The following is a 16,984-nucleotide window of genomic DNA, read 5'->3' as shown; positions in this document are numbered from 1 at the left end:
GTGCATGCCCATCTAGAAATGTATAATAATGTAAGGACCATCCTAATGGATTGGATCCCAGGCCTGTCCAATACAGCATTCTGTTCTTACAATAGCCAACTAACTGCATAAGGAACTAAGTCACATCTTCTTGGTACCTTCTTAACTCTATTGCATGTGGCCATCTTGCAAACTCAGGGAAAGACAACTCTTTTAAGAAAGTACTGACAAATGTGATAAACATACTTCCTCCTGCTCCACATCTTTTGATGTGAATCCTTAAAATATTATTTTTACATCTTTGAATTATAATGTCCACTTTACTCTAGATCAGGGGTGTCAAACTCAAGGCCCATGGTCCGAATCCGGCCCGTGTTGTGGTTGGATTCCTGCAGGGATGTCCTGGAAAATGTAAGGGGCCGGCCCGCATCGCTTCAGCCCGGTCTACCCAATGCGAAGAGGAAACATTGGCCAGTATGGCTTCAGCCTGATCTACCCAATGCGAAGATGATACATGCCAGCAATTTGGGGAGTGGTGTCGAGCTGGCCATGCCCACCCAGTCAGCCATGCCCAGAGTGGCATCAAGCTCACCATGCCCACCCAATTGGCCACACACACACAATCGGGCATGCCCGCCAGGCCCCCCAAGATCAACCACAGCCCTGATATGGCCCCCAATGAAATTGAGTTTGACACCTCTGCTCTAGGTAATTGAACTCCTGCAAAGTAATATATATATATATATATATATATATATATATATATATATATATATATATATATATATATATATATATATATAGAGAGAGAGAGAGAGAGAGAGAGAGAGAGAGAGAGAGAGAGAGAGAGAGAGAGAGAGAGAGAGAGAGAGGGGGGGGGGAGGGAGGGGGAGAGAGAGAGAGAGAGAGAGAGAGAGAGAGAGAGAGAGAGAGAGAGTGTCTGGGATAATCAGCACTGTCATGTTTAAATTCAGTCTTTCAGGTACAGTTCTTAGCTGAAATATGAGATTTATTTCTCATAATCATATGCATTTCGTAGTTTTAAACCTAAATTATTTATAGCCTTATTTATAGATATGTTTCTTATAGACATTGCATACACAACATGTTTTAGTCAATCCTTATTTTTTTGTAGTTGTTATAATATTTATCAGTATAAAATGCAACTTATTTATTATTGAGGGAAGTGTACATGATTTTTCTCTGAAAGTTCAGGTCAGAACCCACAGGAATCCAGTTGGAATATTGCAACATGTTCAGTATGGGACTGCTGTTGAGGCATATTCGAAAGTTTCAGCTGGTTCAGAATACAATGGCACATGCAATTCTGAATACACTGCAGCATATCCATGTACTGGCTTCCAGTAGACCACTGGTGTTGTTCACCTTTAAAGATCTATGTGCATGGAATCGGGTTACTTGCGGGACTGATTTCTTGCAGGACTGGTTTCTCCCTCACTCTTCATATGTGGCAGAAAGATCATGCTTTGCACTATAGTTTAATAGTGGAAGAAGCAATAATTCTTAACCAAAAAAAATATCTTTACCAAGAACAGTTAGTTCTGCTACTTCACTTTCTCTTTCTCCAACCATATTTGTTCCAACACAGACATATTTCCCTGCATCATTTTTTCTGGTATAAGTGATCATCAACTTTCCTCCTCTGATCTAAAATAAAAATAATAAGTATTAATAATGCCTTCACAAAACATGAGCAAACAAATTAAAATATTTGCATACAACATAATTACAAATATAAACTAACTCATAAAACATATTTTTTTTAAAAACCTGACAGTTTATTTGAATGGACAATACTATTTTAAAAAATATTGATTTAAAAATAAATGTACCTGTGTGGGAATTTTTTTTTTCTTCAAATGTGTGATAATGGATGTTGATGATCAAGCTGTGAAATAATTAAACTTTTTGTTTCTTATATAATATGACAAATAATCAGATATTTTCAATTTAGGGATTTTAGATAAAGATGTCCTGAATTTCTGTTTCACTAAATGTGATACTTCTGTATAGTTTCTTAGCATGTTATGGAGCTAGACTATCTTCATGTTCTTTCAGTTTGTTTTCTCTCTGTCTATTTTGGGATTTTTCTGGCAATATCTGAAACAAAAGGAAATCTACTCTGAATTGTTTTAGCTTTTTTGTTTGTTTGTTGTTAAACTAACCAGGTGATTATCAGCTTCAAAAGTCTATATAGGAAACACTTTTCTCTAAATAGTCAATGTTCTTTAGAAATACTATGGAATGCTATAGTATAAATTCATCAGAATGTCTGTGGTTATTCTATAAGTATTCTATTATCTTCTATAATGAGCAAAAATAAATCAGCCTTACAATATCTGAAAATATATGCCAAATGCTCTGTTATAATTTCCAGTTATTGGTAAATATACTGTCAGATGTAAATGCCTTATTCCCTAATGTGTAAATAATGTATATATGGGATATCAGGGGTTAACTTATTCTTTGTTTCTTAATGTATTCATAATTCACCACTCCCACTCTTGGCTCCACCCTTTGTATATATAAGGAGCCACCTTCACCATTTTCTTTGCTTCTATCTGTGAATATTCAGTGAATATAGAATGCCTACTATAATTAAAGAGAAATATATTTAAACCTCTAACTCTCATTTTTATTATTGAGTCTGATCCTAAAAATATTGCAACAAACTGGTAGCAGAGGATGGTTAATTGACTCAATAAATACCTAAAAATGTCTAAGAAAGATAGGCCCAACACCAGGGCCTACAGCAAAGAAATAGAAACTGAACAAGAAATAATCAACGAATCCACAAACGCGATTTCGAGAGAATCCGAAGAATACACCACTGAAGAAGAAGAATTAATAAATGAAAATGATGGCCAGGAGGAAATCGAAATAGAAAATAACGAACTCAGGTCAGAGATACTGAAGCTATTAAAAAGCCAGAAGAATGATGAAAGCCTCATCGCGAACCTCCAAGAAATGCTGAAGAACAGCGGAGCAGCGAGAGAGAAAAACATCGCTAAAGAGAAACCCAAAGACCAAAAAACTGTGAGTGATATGACTACAGAGAAAGTCGTTATGAAAAAGAAAAGATGTGATCCCGCGCGAAATTTTGAATGGCAGCCATCTTGGTTTCAACAAGCCTCCAAAGTGAGCGAAGCAGAGCCAATCAAAATGCTCAGTTCAAAATTTCTGGCGCGAAAAACGTTATCAGACAACGAAAGTGAAAAGGAGGATTCAAACTCTTCGGAAGAGCCAGAATCAGAAAATGAAGACGACTTAACGAAATCCCAAGTAAAGTCAGCAATGAAGACGCTTTTTGCTGCATTTGGGCCAAAATTAAAAATTTCCAAAGCGCCAACGAAGAAGCAAGCGAACAAGCCGATACTTCAAGACCTGCACGCTCCCATCCTGACTTCGAGAACGACGACGCCCGAGCCCAGAGAGCCATGTCGATTCTGCCCTACACCGCAGACCGAAGCAAGTGCCAACGCACCCAAAAGAAAGAGAAGAACAGTCGCCGCCATCAGAACTCCTAAGACCGAGCCAGAGACCGACTCGTCTGAAGAGGAGCGGAGCGAGCGAGCTACAATGGAGAGAACCTTCCACGACGACGTCAAAGAAGAAATGAACAACGCGCATGTGCGAAACTACGTAGACGGTCCGGAAAGACTTGAACTGGCCAGAGAACCGCGCAGACTCGTTGCGAGCATTCCCATGCCGTTTTGCAATTTCCTACACTTACGAGACCACGGACTACCTCAGGTTGTAAGTAATGGACAAAATAATGTGGGTAACTTACCCAGTGACTTCCCAAAACTTAGGGTTGATGGCATTAATTTACAAGAATGGTATCAACAGCTCCAGGTTGTCTTTATGAAAGAAAATTTACTATTTTTTATCACTAGTCCCCCAAGAAGACCTTGGACTTTAAAAATAGATTGTTTACATCATAAGGCATTTTTCTTAATAATATCTAGCGTGTCTCCTGCAATGTATCATAGCATCAAACCAAATCTAACTGTTTCAGAAATAATTCAATGCATGTTTAATTTGTTTCACAGCGATAGTGTAGCTACCACCACAAGAATGTCTAAGGACTTCTTTTCTTCCAGAGTAAAACCAGGGGTTTCCATAAGTGAGCATTTAATATCTTTAAACAAAATAAGAGCTGAGCTGCATTTGAGGGGGGAAGTGATTTCAGATCAAACAATGAAAAGTGTTATTATCAACTCACTTGATTCATCATGGGATAGTTTTATGTCACACTTAGACACCATCAATCTAGGATATTTGTCAATAGAAAGTCTGTCTAACAAATTGATAGCAGAAGACAATTCAAGAAAAAATCGTTATAGCAATCACACAGAACACAAATCTTTTAGGAAGGTAGCTTTCCAAGAAAAATATAATGAAACTTTTAAATGCCACAATTGTGGGTCCAGAGAACACAATAGAAGAGATTGTCCCAAAATTTCAAAGGAAAGACATAGGTCAGAATATAGGAATAAATACAATTATAGACAGTCTTCCACAGATAGACATAAATATAGAAGCCCACCAAATTACAGAGAAAGTAGAGGGGGCAGAGAAAATTCAAAAGAGAGAAAATCTGGTTCACTGAATGGACTAAATAAACAAGACAGCACTAAAACACAACCAAATGAGAACAATAATTGGCTTATTGATTCTGGAGCAACTAATCACACCACTAATAACAAAAATATATTGTCTTCATTTACAGAAGATAAGTTTGTAATAAAGGTAGCTAATCAAGAAAAAGTTCAAGTATTAGGCAGAGGGAATGTGACCTTGCCTGGTCTAGGAAAAATAGAGGGGGTATTGTTAATACCAGAAATACCTCATAACATACTAAGTGCCATAAAACTAAGCAGAGATTCTGACATCAATATAGTTTTCTCAAAGGGAAAAGCAACTTTAGAGAAGAATAAAACAAATGTAGGCACTGTGATGATTAAAGGAGGCCTACCCTATCTGATAACAAAAGAAAGATGGTTACATAACATTGATTCAAATATGGAAGATTGTATTGAGGCAGATGATGAAAATATTAGTAACAGTGACAATGATGAATGTAAAATATCTCATGATCACACAGATACACACAATGAGAAGAAACCAAAAATAGGTAAACCAATTCATGACGAGTGTGCTCATATCTTACATAGGAAGTTAGGACATGCAAGTTTTCCTGTAGTACAAAAAATGACTGAACACGCAGAAGGTATCAAAATAAAAAATTGTGAAAATTATTTGGAATGCTCAGTATGTAAATCTACTAAATTAAAAACTAGTCCCAGGCCAAAAAAATCCACCAGATCAACTAACAAAATTTTTGACTTAGTACACATGGACTTAGTTGGTCCAATAACTCCATCAATCACTTATAGAAAACGTTACTTCCTAACAATAGTAGACGATTACAGTCGCTATGGTTTTGTTTACACATTAAAACACAAGGATGAAACCTTTCAAAAATTTAAGGAATTTTACAAACGCATAGAAACACAACATAATATCAGAATAAAACAAATTATGACAGATAGGGGATGTGAATTCATGTCTAAAGAATTCTCCCAATGGTTAAAGGATAGAGGAATGCTACATTACACGTCTAGTCCATTTTCTGCGTTCCAGAACGGGATTGCAGAGAGAAAGAATTCCACATTACAAACCATGATTAGATGCACATTAGAGGATGCTGGTTTAGGCAAACAATTTTGGTCAGAAGCCCTACATTATTCAAATTACACTCAAAATAGAACCTGGTCCAGTATTGTGAATAAGACACCATATGAGGTGATGTATAATAGGAAACCAAAATTAGCACACATGCACATATTTGGGGTCACTGCAGACGTACACATACCCAAACAGTTGAGAAGAAAGGGAGAAAACGTATCCAGAAGACTAAGATTTATGGGATATGAAACTGGCACCAAAGGGTACAGATTCATTGATAATAATAATAAATTTATAGTTTCCAGAACAGCTGTGTTCCATGAACAGGCCAACTGGTCTAAATTACATCTTAATGAAATATTTCCGAATAAATGCAAAGATACCAAATCTCGTGAGGAAGGGACGATAGAAAATCAAAATGTTAACAAAAATAAAAACAAAACCAAAACATGGACAAATAGTCAACACAAAATAAAGACAGACACATTAACAAAAAAGGAAGCAAGATATTTGCATGACTACCATAGCAAACCAGAAAGAGCTATTAGGAACAACAGAAATCAAATACCAAATAAATACAGAGATTACATAATGCATATGGATGGTGAACAAATAACACCTAATACATATGAGGAAGTATTAAAACTACCTCGTGAAGAAAAGGAAAAATGGGAACTAGCTATGAAAAAGGAGATGGAAAGTTTGCAAGGATTAAATGTATTCACACCTGCGATTGCACCCAAAGATAAAACAATTATTGGTACCAGGTGGATTTATAAAATTAAGAACCTAGAAGGAGGCAATACCTTATACAAAGCTAGATTGGTTGCACAAGGTTATGCACAAAAATATCCGGAGGACTATACTGACACATACTCCCCCACAGTAAGAACAGAGAGTGTTAAAACAGCTCTAGTAGTAGCATCCGCACTCAATCTTGATGTATTTCAATATGACATACAGACTGCGTACCTACACGCAAAACTAGATAAGGAAATATATGTAAGAGCACCTCACAGTCAATACACTAATAAAAATGAAATTTGGCTATTGAACAAGAGTTTATACGGATTAAAGCAATCTGGCAAAAGATGGTACGATTGCTTGGTAAAAGTACTTAAGACCATGGATTTCAACGCTACCACCGCTGATAACTGTTTCTTTGTCAAAAAGAGTGATGATCACATTGAATTTGTATTGATTTATGTAGATGATATTTTATATATAGGAAAACACAAAGAGAGAAGAGAAATCTTTGTAAACAAGTTAAATGAACATTTCTCGTTGAAATCTCTAGGTAAAGTAAACAAATACCTTGGTGTACAAATTAACAAAACTAGAAGGGGATTCAAACTTACTCAGAAAGATAAGATTATTGAACTTCTAAACAAATGCAATTTAAACAATGCCAAACCCTGTGACACTCCTATGCAAACTGATTTCCTTAGAAATACTGATGAATCTTCCCCTGAATTCAGGGATAATACATTTTATAGATCAGTCATAGGTTCACTTCTTTATATATCTAATTGGACCAGGCCAGATATTGCATTACCACTCAATTTATTATCAAGGCACGTTAGTAAACCAACAATGTATCACTGGGAAGCTGTCAAAAGAATTTTAAGATATCTGAAAAGTACATTAGACTTTTGTCTAGTATTAGAACCTAGTGATAATAAAGAACCAAGACTTACATGTTACGCAGATGCGGATTGGGCTGGAGATACATCATGCAGAAAAAGTACTTCTGGTTATATTTTTCTGTTAAATGACTGTCCAGTTTACTGGTACACTGGTAAACAAGAACTGGTAGCCACTTCAACCACAGAAGCGGAATATGTTTGTTTATCCAAAGCTGCAAATAACCTTGTATGGTTTAATGATTTAATTTCAGATGTTTGGAAAAAACCTGCTTTGCCTTTTGTTATGCATGAAGACAATAAAGCGGCCATTGAAATATCTAGATCCGATGCCATTGGACAAAGATCCAGGCATATAGATATAAAATTTAAGCATGTGAGACAATTGTCTCAAGATGGATTTATCAAAGCAGTGCATTGTGATACCTCTGAACAATTAGCTGACATATTGACGAAGCCTTTACCTTCTAAACAGCACAAATACTTAACTTCCAAATTGTATGTCTTATATTGTCCTGAATCTGAATGTAATTGGTGTTGTATAGCGAACCGGCATTTAGAGGGGGATTTGTCAGATGTAAATGCCTTATTCCCTAATGTGTAAATAATGTATATATGGGATATCAGGGGTTAACTTATTCTTTGTTTCTTAATGTATTCATAATTCACCACTCCCACTCTTGGCTCCACCCTTTGTATATATAAGGAGCCACCTTCACCATTTTCTTTGCTTCTATCTGTGAATATTCAGTGAATATAGAATGCCTACTATAATTAAAGAGAAATATATTTAAACCTCTAACTCTCATTTTTATTATTGAGTCTGATCCTAAAAATATTGCAACATATACAAACAGTACCACTGACAGATAAAGATATGAGCATGAATTTGTCAATTAAATACAAGTTATAACAAAATGACAAATTTTACAATACTTAACTGGGAGATTCTTCCCTGTTTGATGGGAATATTTAAGGATAGTGAACAAAAATAGAAGTAATATAAATATATCAATGGATGTTAACAAATTATATACACCTGTCTAGACCTGTTATGAGAAACATATGAATCATAATCATTAAATGTGTTTATGTTCAAAAGTGGTTTGCCTCCTAATAGCAAATGTTGAAGAAAAATAATAGTTTCCTACTCTATTTGTACAATTTTGTTTAAAGGGTTATTTACTTGCTTTTATATTTTTGAATTTTTGCCTGATTTTGCTAATATAATCAGGACTTCACATGGGTGCTACTGATACATAAAAAGACTGAATGACATTGATCTCAAAAGATGATTATTTGATTAATTTATCTAATAAACAAAGCAATCACACTTGTGATTTGTCTATATGAAAAAGGAATCACTGTTGTAATTCAACACTATAGTCAATTACAATACTATTAACCTATAGTAACTATAATCAAATATTTACTATAATTATAGAACAATCTCTCATAGGGTATATATTTAGCCCATTCCTCCCATGCAATTGCAATAAGATTTGAAAGTTTTCTACCATGAAATATTTACTTAGGATCCAGCTCATAATATTTCTATGACATTTAGTTCCAGACTTCAATTTCGGCCATTTCAAAACATCAAATTTTTCTTTATATCTATTCTTTTAAAATAAATCTGTATTCACTAGTATAGTTGACATTGTCTTACTGTATGACCCAGTTATTTAAGCTTGACCTGATTTTATTCTGGATAACTTTTTGAAGAGTTCTGAGATCCTTCAATAATAACTGCTTGTGAGATCCCGACAGTGGTGGGTTGCTACCAGTTCTCCCCAGATCAGACGAACTGGAAACAGCGGCAGCGGGATGCTCCACTCATCCAGACACTTCTGTGCATGTGCAAAAGCATTGCGTGTGCGAGTGCCCACGAGCGAACCGGTAGCGACGGGTTTTGAAACCTGCCCCTGGATCCCGAGACAATAAAGTATCCCTAAACTATTCCACAACCAGCTTCATGGTTTATTGTTAGCTCTTATTATGAGATTCTTAGCATGTAATGCACTACTTGATTTCTTGCAGACATAACAACACTGATATTGCCTGAAAATTTCGACTCATCTATTGGGAAAACCTGTCTTCTATAATCCTGATGATGAAGCCAAGACCAATGACAAAGAGAAAGAGATCTGAAGATCATCTGGACTGATTTTCATAGGATAGACTCTCTTAAGAAGATTAAAAGCTTCAGTGGCCAAAGTTTATCCATTTTAGTAAAATGAGTCTGCCTGCACTTCAGGAGAACTTCAGAACTTTAGAAATGATTCTGTAATCTTTTCAGACCAGAAAGATCAGCATCACAGATTTTTCTGTATAGATCTTAATATTTTTTTTATAACTCAGCATGCCATGCTTTAAAATCTGTGTAGTAAGAAATAAAATAAGAGTGGACATTTGTAAGATTGGAACAGATAAACCAGGATTAATCCAAATTAATTCTAACACTTACTGTTACACAACTGATCCTTTAAATGGACTGACCTGAATTAGATGGAAATAAATTATTCTACTTTGACACATTAAATGTTGACCAACTTTGTTTATGAAATAAATAAAACAATTACTTGATTTTACTACTTGATAAAGAGAGTTTGATTCAGACTCGTTTTATCTATTAGTAAGTTCCACTTGAAACTCTTAAAAACACCAAGCATAGAGATAAATAAAATTTTACTACAAAATTTGAAAGGGGACAGATACTTTGAGCAATCTGACTGGCTTCTGTAAATATCCATTTTGCTGGCCTTGATTATCTTCAATCTAATCCAACAGAACTACTCCCCCCCTTTAGTTATGTGAAAAAGGAGGTACACTCTCTTTCAGTTCCATGGCTTTATCGGGACATAGTAAAAATCATGTGGTCCTTAGCAGTTCAAAGAGCTCCGACTATCAGGATTAAAAAAAAAAAGAGCTTTCTCTGCTGCAGGGCCCATCTTTTGGAACATTCTACCATCTAGGGTAAGATCTGTCACCACTTTCCTATCCTTCTGTAGGAATCTGAAAACCTGGCTCTGCTGGTTGGCCTGGGGACCCAATGAGAGAGTTCCAAACTGGAGATGGCTGCTGGATTGATGGCAGGCTCCACCTCCTCCCTCGCTCTCCGCTGTCCACCTGTCTGTCTTTTGTTACAAGATTAGTATATTATCACTTTCTTTTCCATTGTTTATTTTATTCCTCTATTATTTTACTTCTGATTTTTAACCCTTCATTTCAGTTAATCCTTTTAACTGTTGTATGCCACCTAGAGTAGCCCCATTGCAAAGAATGCAGCAAATAAATTTAACAAATAAATGAATAAATAATATCTTAATGTGTATTTTAAAATAGATAAATATAATTATCTTATTCCCCACTTACCAAAATTTAATTATGGCTAACAGAAAAAGATTAAAATTAATCAATAAGAATCAATGTGCACTGATGATGTTACCTAGTTTGATATGAAATGTCTTCAAGAAGACAATCAAGCTCAGAGAGCAACCAAGGACCTGACTAATCAATAAGAATATTGCTAAACATGTCACTGCATGAAAGAGGATATTAACAGGTATATAAAATAGTCAAGTTTCTAGAGAAGAATTATTCTGTGAAAATGAATAATGGTGAGGAAGAGTGGGAGGGAGAAGGAGAAGGAGAATGAGTGAGTGAGTGAGTGAGCAAGAATATACATAATGTTTATACTGATTCCATATAAATTTGTTTAGGAACTTGATAAATTAATATTTACATTTTAATGGAAGAAGTAAATAGTCTACTGGACTACTCAAAACATTTAGAAAATGTTGGCTCTCATTGTTTCAGTTCTGGAGATGTAATAAATTAAAGCAACTTTGGTGCATATGTTATGGATATAATCCACGTAATTCCTTATTGTTACACATTATTGTTATGGTGAACAGGCATTTTTAAGGCAATTAAGAATGAAAAAATAGTTTCTTGAAATAGCACACTAGAACTTCCTTTCATTTATTCAAATATGCATTGATTATTGCATGAAAAATATAAAAAGTGATAATTAAAAATTAAAAAGTCACTAAAAATTTAAAATATATAAACCCATGGACAGAGTAAAAGATCAACTAAGCCAGCTAAGAATACCTCCAGTTCTCTGAGACTTCTAGGTCTTGTGTCACAACCAGATCCTTAGGGTTTTTAAAATAATAACAGGGATAGAGCCAGTCTGACCTTGGAGGGAGAAGTTACATAGGGCGTGTGCCACAGTAGAAAAGACCCACCTCCTAGGACCAACCAGGTACTAAATTACTTTCCAGCTAATAAGACAATGCTTAAATTAAGTCATATGGATTTACCCAGTTACAGTGTTGTTCTGAGTAAATATAAGTGATTTTTATCCAATATGTGCTCAGAATATTCCTCAGAGCAGTCATTTCCATGATATCGTCTTCCTAGCAAAAAACATGATATCCGAAACATAATTGGTTATATTTTTAAACGCACTGTAATCCCTAATGTGGGCCCTTATGCTGGAATATGGAGCTTTAGTTCATTTTAAAAAATAAATGAACAAATGTAATGTTTTTTTATTCATTTATAATAAATTTATTATATATAAATTCATTTATTCATTTATTAGCTATTCATTTTATGCACTTTTAGGGCTTGTGTGGAGAACAAATCACATTTCATATTTCTGCAGAAATATTGAGGGTTATAAATATAATAGGTTTCACAGATGTTTAAATAAAACTGTACCTGTCTTATACGTTGTTTGTTTACTGTTCTTCTGCAGTTCAGATTGCTGCTATAAAATTTGGACAGCAAACAAATTAAATGAAATCTGATAATGATGGTTGTCAGGTGAAGTTAAATCTGATTATAAAACTGTACTGTAGCATATTATTAAATAGGCCATCATTAAACTATAGTTTGGTCCTAAAGACTTTACTTTAGGATTCTGTCTTGGTTCAATATTAGTGATCATGTTTATTTGTTATACCTTCAAACATACTAAGCAATATCAAGGATATATTCGAGGAAGACTGTGATGTGAGTACAGGATAATATTTTGAGTTGGATTCTTTAGTTCTAAGAAATAAGGCAAGGACTGAAAGCAAGGAAAAACATAATGAAGACTAATTGATATAGTATAATATACTATAACTGACCTATAATACATTACACTTGGCATAATTAAAAAATCTGTCTCTTTAGGAGCCATATAGAAACAGAAAACAAAATGCATGAACTATTTTAATTCTGAAAGTATCAATTTCCTTAGTTGCTATGTTCATGGCTCCATGTGAAAGTGACTTGTAATATTTAACTTAACCTGTATTAAGTGTTTCACAAAATGAGTCTGAAGCGTCTTAAAATACTTAACTTTGTTTTGTTGATTTAAAAACACTATTAAACTTGTACATAATTTTTTGTGTGAAATATGAACAATCTTGATTTTAATTTGGGAGTACATAAAGTCTTGATTTAATGGGCCTTGATTTATTTAACAAATAAAATTTGCTGAACAAAAGATGTGCCATGTTTTCTTAAGGAGATGTTAAGGGAAAACAGGGAAGAGAATATCAAGGCCGATAAGCTAAAGGACAAACGTACTTAGATATCAGTGGTGGCAGCTGATAGGATACAGAGAAGCCACTGAGAAAATCAAGGTTGGTTGGGCCAGTATGATATATAACATTGGAACATTGCTTGTAATAGTAGCAGGAAGAGAAGAAAGGTCCTGGGAAGATTGCAGGGTGATCAGCTGCTGGGATATACTATATTAGAAAATGTTGAAAAAAGGATGGCATAGAGAAAAAATATGTAGCAGTCTTATACTAGTCATTCTTAGGAAACTTAGTTTAATGGCCTTTTGGTTTTAATATATTCTGCTTCTTCATTAGTCTATTAAATTATGAAATTACTGTATAATTGATTTCATAATATATATAATTGTTACGAGTTGCCTTTTCTCATACAATAATATTAAGCAGACGCATAAGGTTTAATGTAATTTTTAAGAGTGATTTTTTTAAGAATGCATTTTCATTGTCTGAATATCTGCACAGAAAGTCTTTTCCACTTAATTCAGTTCCAAAAGCATTTTATGTGAAAGGACATACAAAACTTACATTGGAAAGATGAAATGCACATGATCTATTAAGTGTCATGTTGCGCTTTACACAATTACTGAGTTACTTATTGTTGGTGGAACAATAATACACTTCTTTATAAAAAATATGATACAATGTACCCTTGTAAAATCTTATGACATATATAAAATAAAAACCAAAAATAATATATTTCAAATCATTTATCAGTTTAAGAGTTGATTCACAAAACAGTGATTCAGATTTATACTAGGCAACAAATCTTTGCCTAAGATGGAATCTGTCATCCCCTAGCTTATGAATCATCATCAGCTGGAAAGGAGACAAGTTGAGGCAATTACTAGATTTGATGTTTTAGAGTCAACTTGTAATATTGCTGCTCATAGTTGTATTCCTGCACTCATGGGAATTCAATTCAGAGAAATGTTGCAGCTGCTTAATTTACAGAATTCTATCACCTTCATGTCAAATTTAAAAGACAGAAAAATGGAGATTATTTCCCAGTTGTACTGTGAGGAGGATATTCAAAGGTTGTTGCTCCTGATTAGTCTGGGTCTTGTGATCATAGCCAAAGAATAAGTTTGTTTCAGTGTTAACTGGAAACCTTCTTCATTTAATGGGAATGCAGTACAGGCTATTATATATTCCATTACAATTCTATCTTATAGGCCCAATGTCCTGTCTTCAAGCTCTCTTTCCTCTTTGGAAATCTTAATTCCTTGTCTGTTTGCTCTCTGATCTTTACTAGTAAGAAAACCTTGCTTATCTTCATTGGACCAGGGCTTTGCTTTCTAATCGCAGTATCAGTGCCTCTACCAATTTGTGATCTTACATCATTAACATCTTGGCTAAAGCATTGATAGCCACAATGTTAAAATAGTCTATTTCTGTCTTGTAAAACATTATTCACTGTCATAGATCAATGCTTTGGGCTTGTAAGAAAGCCAGAGGAATTTGATTAGCTAGATGAAAAAGTCTAGTTCACATGGAATTATCCAATTTAGCCAAGCACACAGAAGTGAACCAAAATGAATATGTTAAACAAGAAAAAGGACCATTGAAACCAGCTGAAATATATTTGCTTGCAGAACTTTCTCCTGCTTAAACAAACAAACAAACAAACCCAGAAAAGTATTCTGTGCAAATTAAAGCTAACTGACAATCATGTGGGTCAGCTCTATGCATGATGATCTATTTGTAGACATCTTCAAAAGCTGAGAAACAGAGGTACTACCAGAGATTACTCATTGAAAATGATGGGAAGGACTTTCCTATGCTTAGGAAGATACTGAAGAAGGAATCCTGCTCTAAAACTTTATTTATACCTAACTGATCCAACTGTATCTCAAAGGTTACAAAAGGCATAGGTTAATGTACTTAACTTTCTCTGGTGGACTTCAACTACTATAATTATTATAGTAATATAATAATTAAGATAATTATGAATCTGAAAATAATGAATCATTTAAAATTTAATCTAAGCAAAATTAATTTTAAAGAATGTCAGTACATAAAAATTCATTTAATGTATTTCTTCAAACTGAAACATTCTGAAACAGCATATTAACTCTCTCTTACAGACTTCAGTGCAAAAAAAAAAAAGACATTCTTATGCCTTTCTGTCTTCTATTAACTTCTTAAAATTGCTTCCACTTGCAAATGAAACTATGTCAGCTTGCTTACCAAATCCGCAAACCATATAAATTGTGACAGAAAGCATCTACTTTTTTGGCTTCTCTTGAAAAGGAGACTTGGATAGTGTCCAACATATTGTATGTCAGTTTGCTGCTTTTTATATGCTTACTATCTGTATGTGGCACAGTTCCAAAAAAAGGTTATTTAACTATTCAGTAGAAGAAACCAGATACTTGAAATATACATTATTTTAAAAGTGCTTTGCTTCAATTAAACTTTTAATATGACCAGAAGCCATATTCATGAAGTGCAAAGTTATTAAGGAAAAATGTGAAATAAGCAAAACGTAAAATTACAAGACTGGGAAAAAATAACACCAACAAGGCTAGGATTATACACATCTGTACATATTCATGAAGATTTTTCTTTTAAAAAAATTCAGGGCTATAATCTGGTAAAATCTATTACTCATCTTTAGATTACAGATCTGTATTCTGTATTGAATTAATGATACATAACTTTCAAATTTATTTTAATTGTTTAATTTTAGCAAACATGATTGATAAATTTAATTATTTTCAGCTATTTGGCTCTTGACTATTTTAAAGAAGTGTTGTACTTTTTCTCCTATGCATTCCAAAAACACTGATTGTGTTTCTGTGAATTTAGTTAAATGCTATTTTTAGCATAATAATATTTCTATTTCTCATCATCCAGTCAGACCTGAAGAAGCTTCTTGGATGAGAAGCAAAATGTCTTCAAAGAAAAACAAGAAAGTCCAGTTGCCTCTTGAAAAAACATGGGATGATAATCCCAAATGGAAAGAACATTGAAACAAAACAGCAAATATTGGTTTCTAATTATTGTAAAAGTCTGATGGCACTTTAAAAAATTGTCATTTTTTTAAAAAAAGAACATAGCATAAAAAAAAGCAGGAAAGTAAATAGTAAATACGTTATTTCTGTCAATACACTTGTTTCTCTTTGAAAAAGGTTAAGGAATATTGTTCCATCAATTCTTTAATCATCTGAGGTAAAAAGGTTTCACATGCCAAAGAAAATAAGTAATATTAAATCATTTCAGTTTATGACTCTTAGCATCAATTTGCAAAATATAAACAACTAAAATTAGCATATTTCATAGCATATTTTAAGCAACCATTACTCACACTATTTTCATTATCTCAGTTAATTTCTACTATATAAAATTTGTAAATTATAAATACATGGTAATTGCATGGAAATCATCCTTGAACCCGAAAGCTTGATGAATTATAAAAATAAAAATTATAAAAGAATGAGGTATCTGTTGCAAAATGAAATAATATAATAAATATAGCATTCATATGTTTATTTAAATCTTACTGAAGAATGAAATTACTAATAAGTAAGGACATAGTCCTTACTTATTAGCCACAATAGGAGCCAGAAACTTCATCACTAAGGGCATGATTATTAAGTCAAGTAACCCTGCCAATTTACATTCTGGCTGTTAAGTAAATTACCAAGGATTATTAAATGCAATGACATGTGACTTCCTATCAATTTCTGCATTGACTTTGCTCATCAAAAGCTGGCAGTGAAGTTTGGAAATGGTGATCACATGAACAAGGAAGCAGATCCACTCATGAAGGCTCCAAGTCAGTAACTTTACTATCTACTACCTATAATGCAAAAATCTCCCCGGACTGCTTACCTTGTTTTGGGAATAACCATATAGGTGTTGGGGGCGGATTTGTCAGGGATATGCCTCTTGCAGCTTGTTCAAGGACTCAAAGCTAGTTCCCCACTTGACCCCTCCCACCCAACTGGCTGGATGTTTCCCAACAAGTAGATTTTTATCTTTCACTGAATGAAAGATAAAATGAACGAATGAAGAGAATGAAACAGGGAGTAGAAGTAGTGTGATAAATGTACACAATGATACTGA

The 16,984-nt window shown here is 34.0% G+C and overlaps 1 protein-coding gene across 12 annotated transcripts in view; it reads right to left on the bottom strand.

Moving 5' to 3' along the window:
• ROBO1 (roundabout guidance receptor 1) overlaps nucleotides 1–16,984 on the bottom strand; it is a 532,491-nt gene that overhangs the window by 67,669 nt on the left and 447,838 nt on the right. For all 12 annotated transcript variants that reach the window (XM_087895014.1, XM_087895012.1, XM_087895011.1 and 9 more), the window contains one exon: nucleotides 1,527–1,647. In XM_087895014.1, coding sequence (XP_087751140.1) covers nucleotides 1,527–1,647 — 121 coding nt within the window. The remainder of the gene's footprint in view (nucleotides 1–1,526; nucleotides 1,648–16,984) is intronic.

Source organism: Pantherophis guttatus, chromosome 5, assembly GCF_059756535.1.
Source record: "Pantherophis guttatus breed Tessera chromosome 5, ASM5975653v1, whole genome shotgun sequence".
In the NCBI taxonomy this organism is placed as follows: domain Eukaryota; kingdom Metazoa; phylum Chordata; class Lepidosauria; order Squamata; family Colubridae; genus Pantherophis; species Pantherophis guttatus.
Note: the sequence above shows the minus strand (reverse complement) of the source record. Positions and strands in the feature narration are given on the sequence as shown.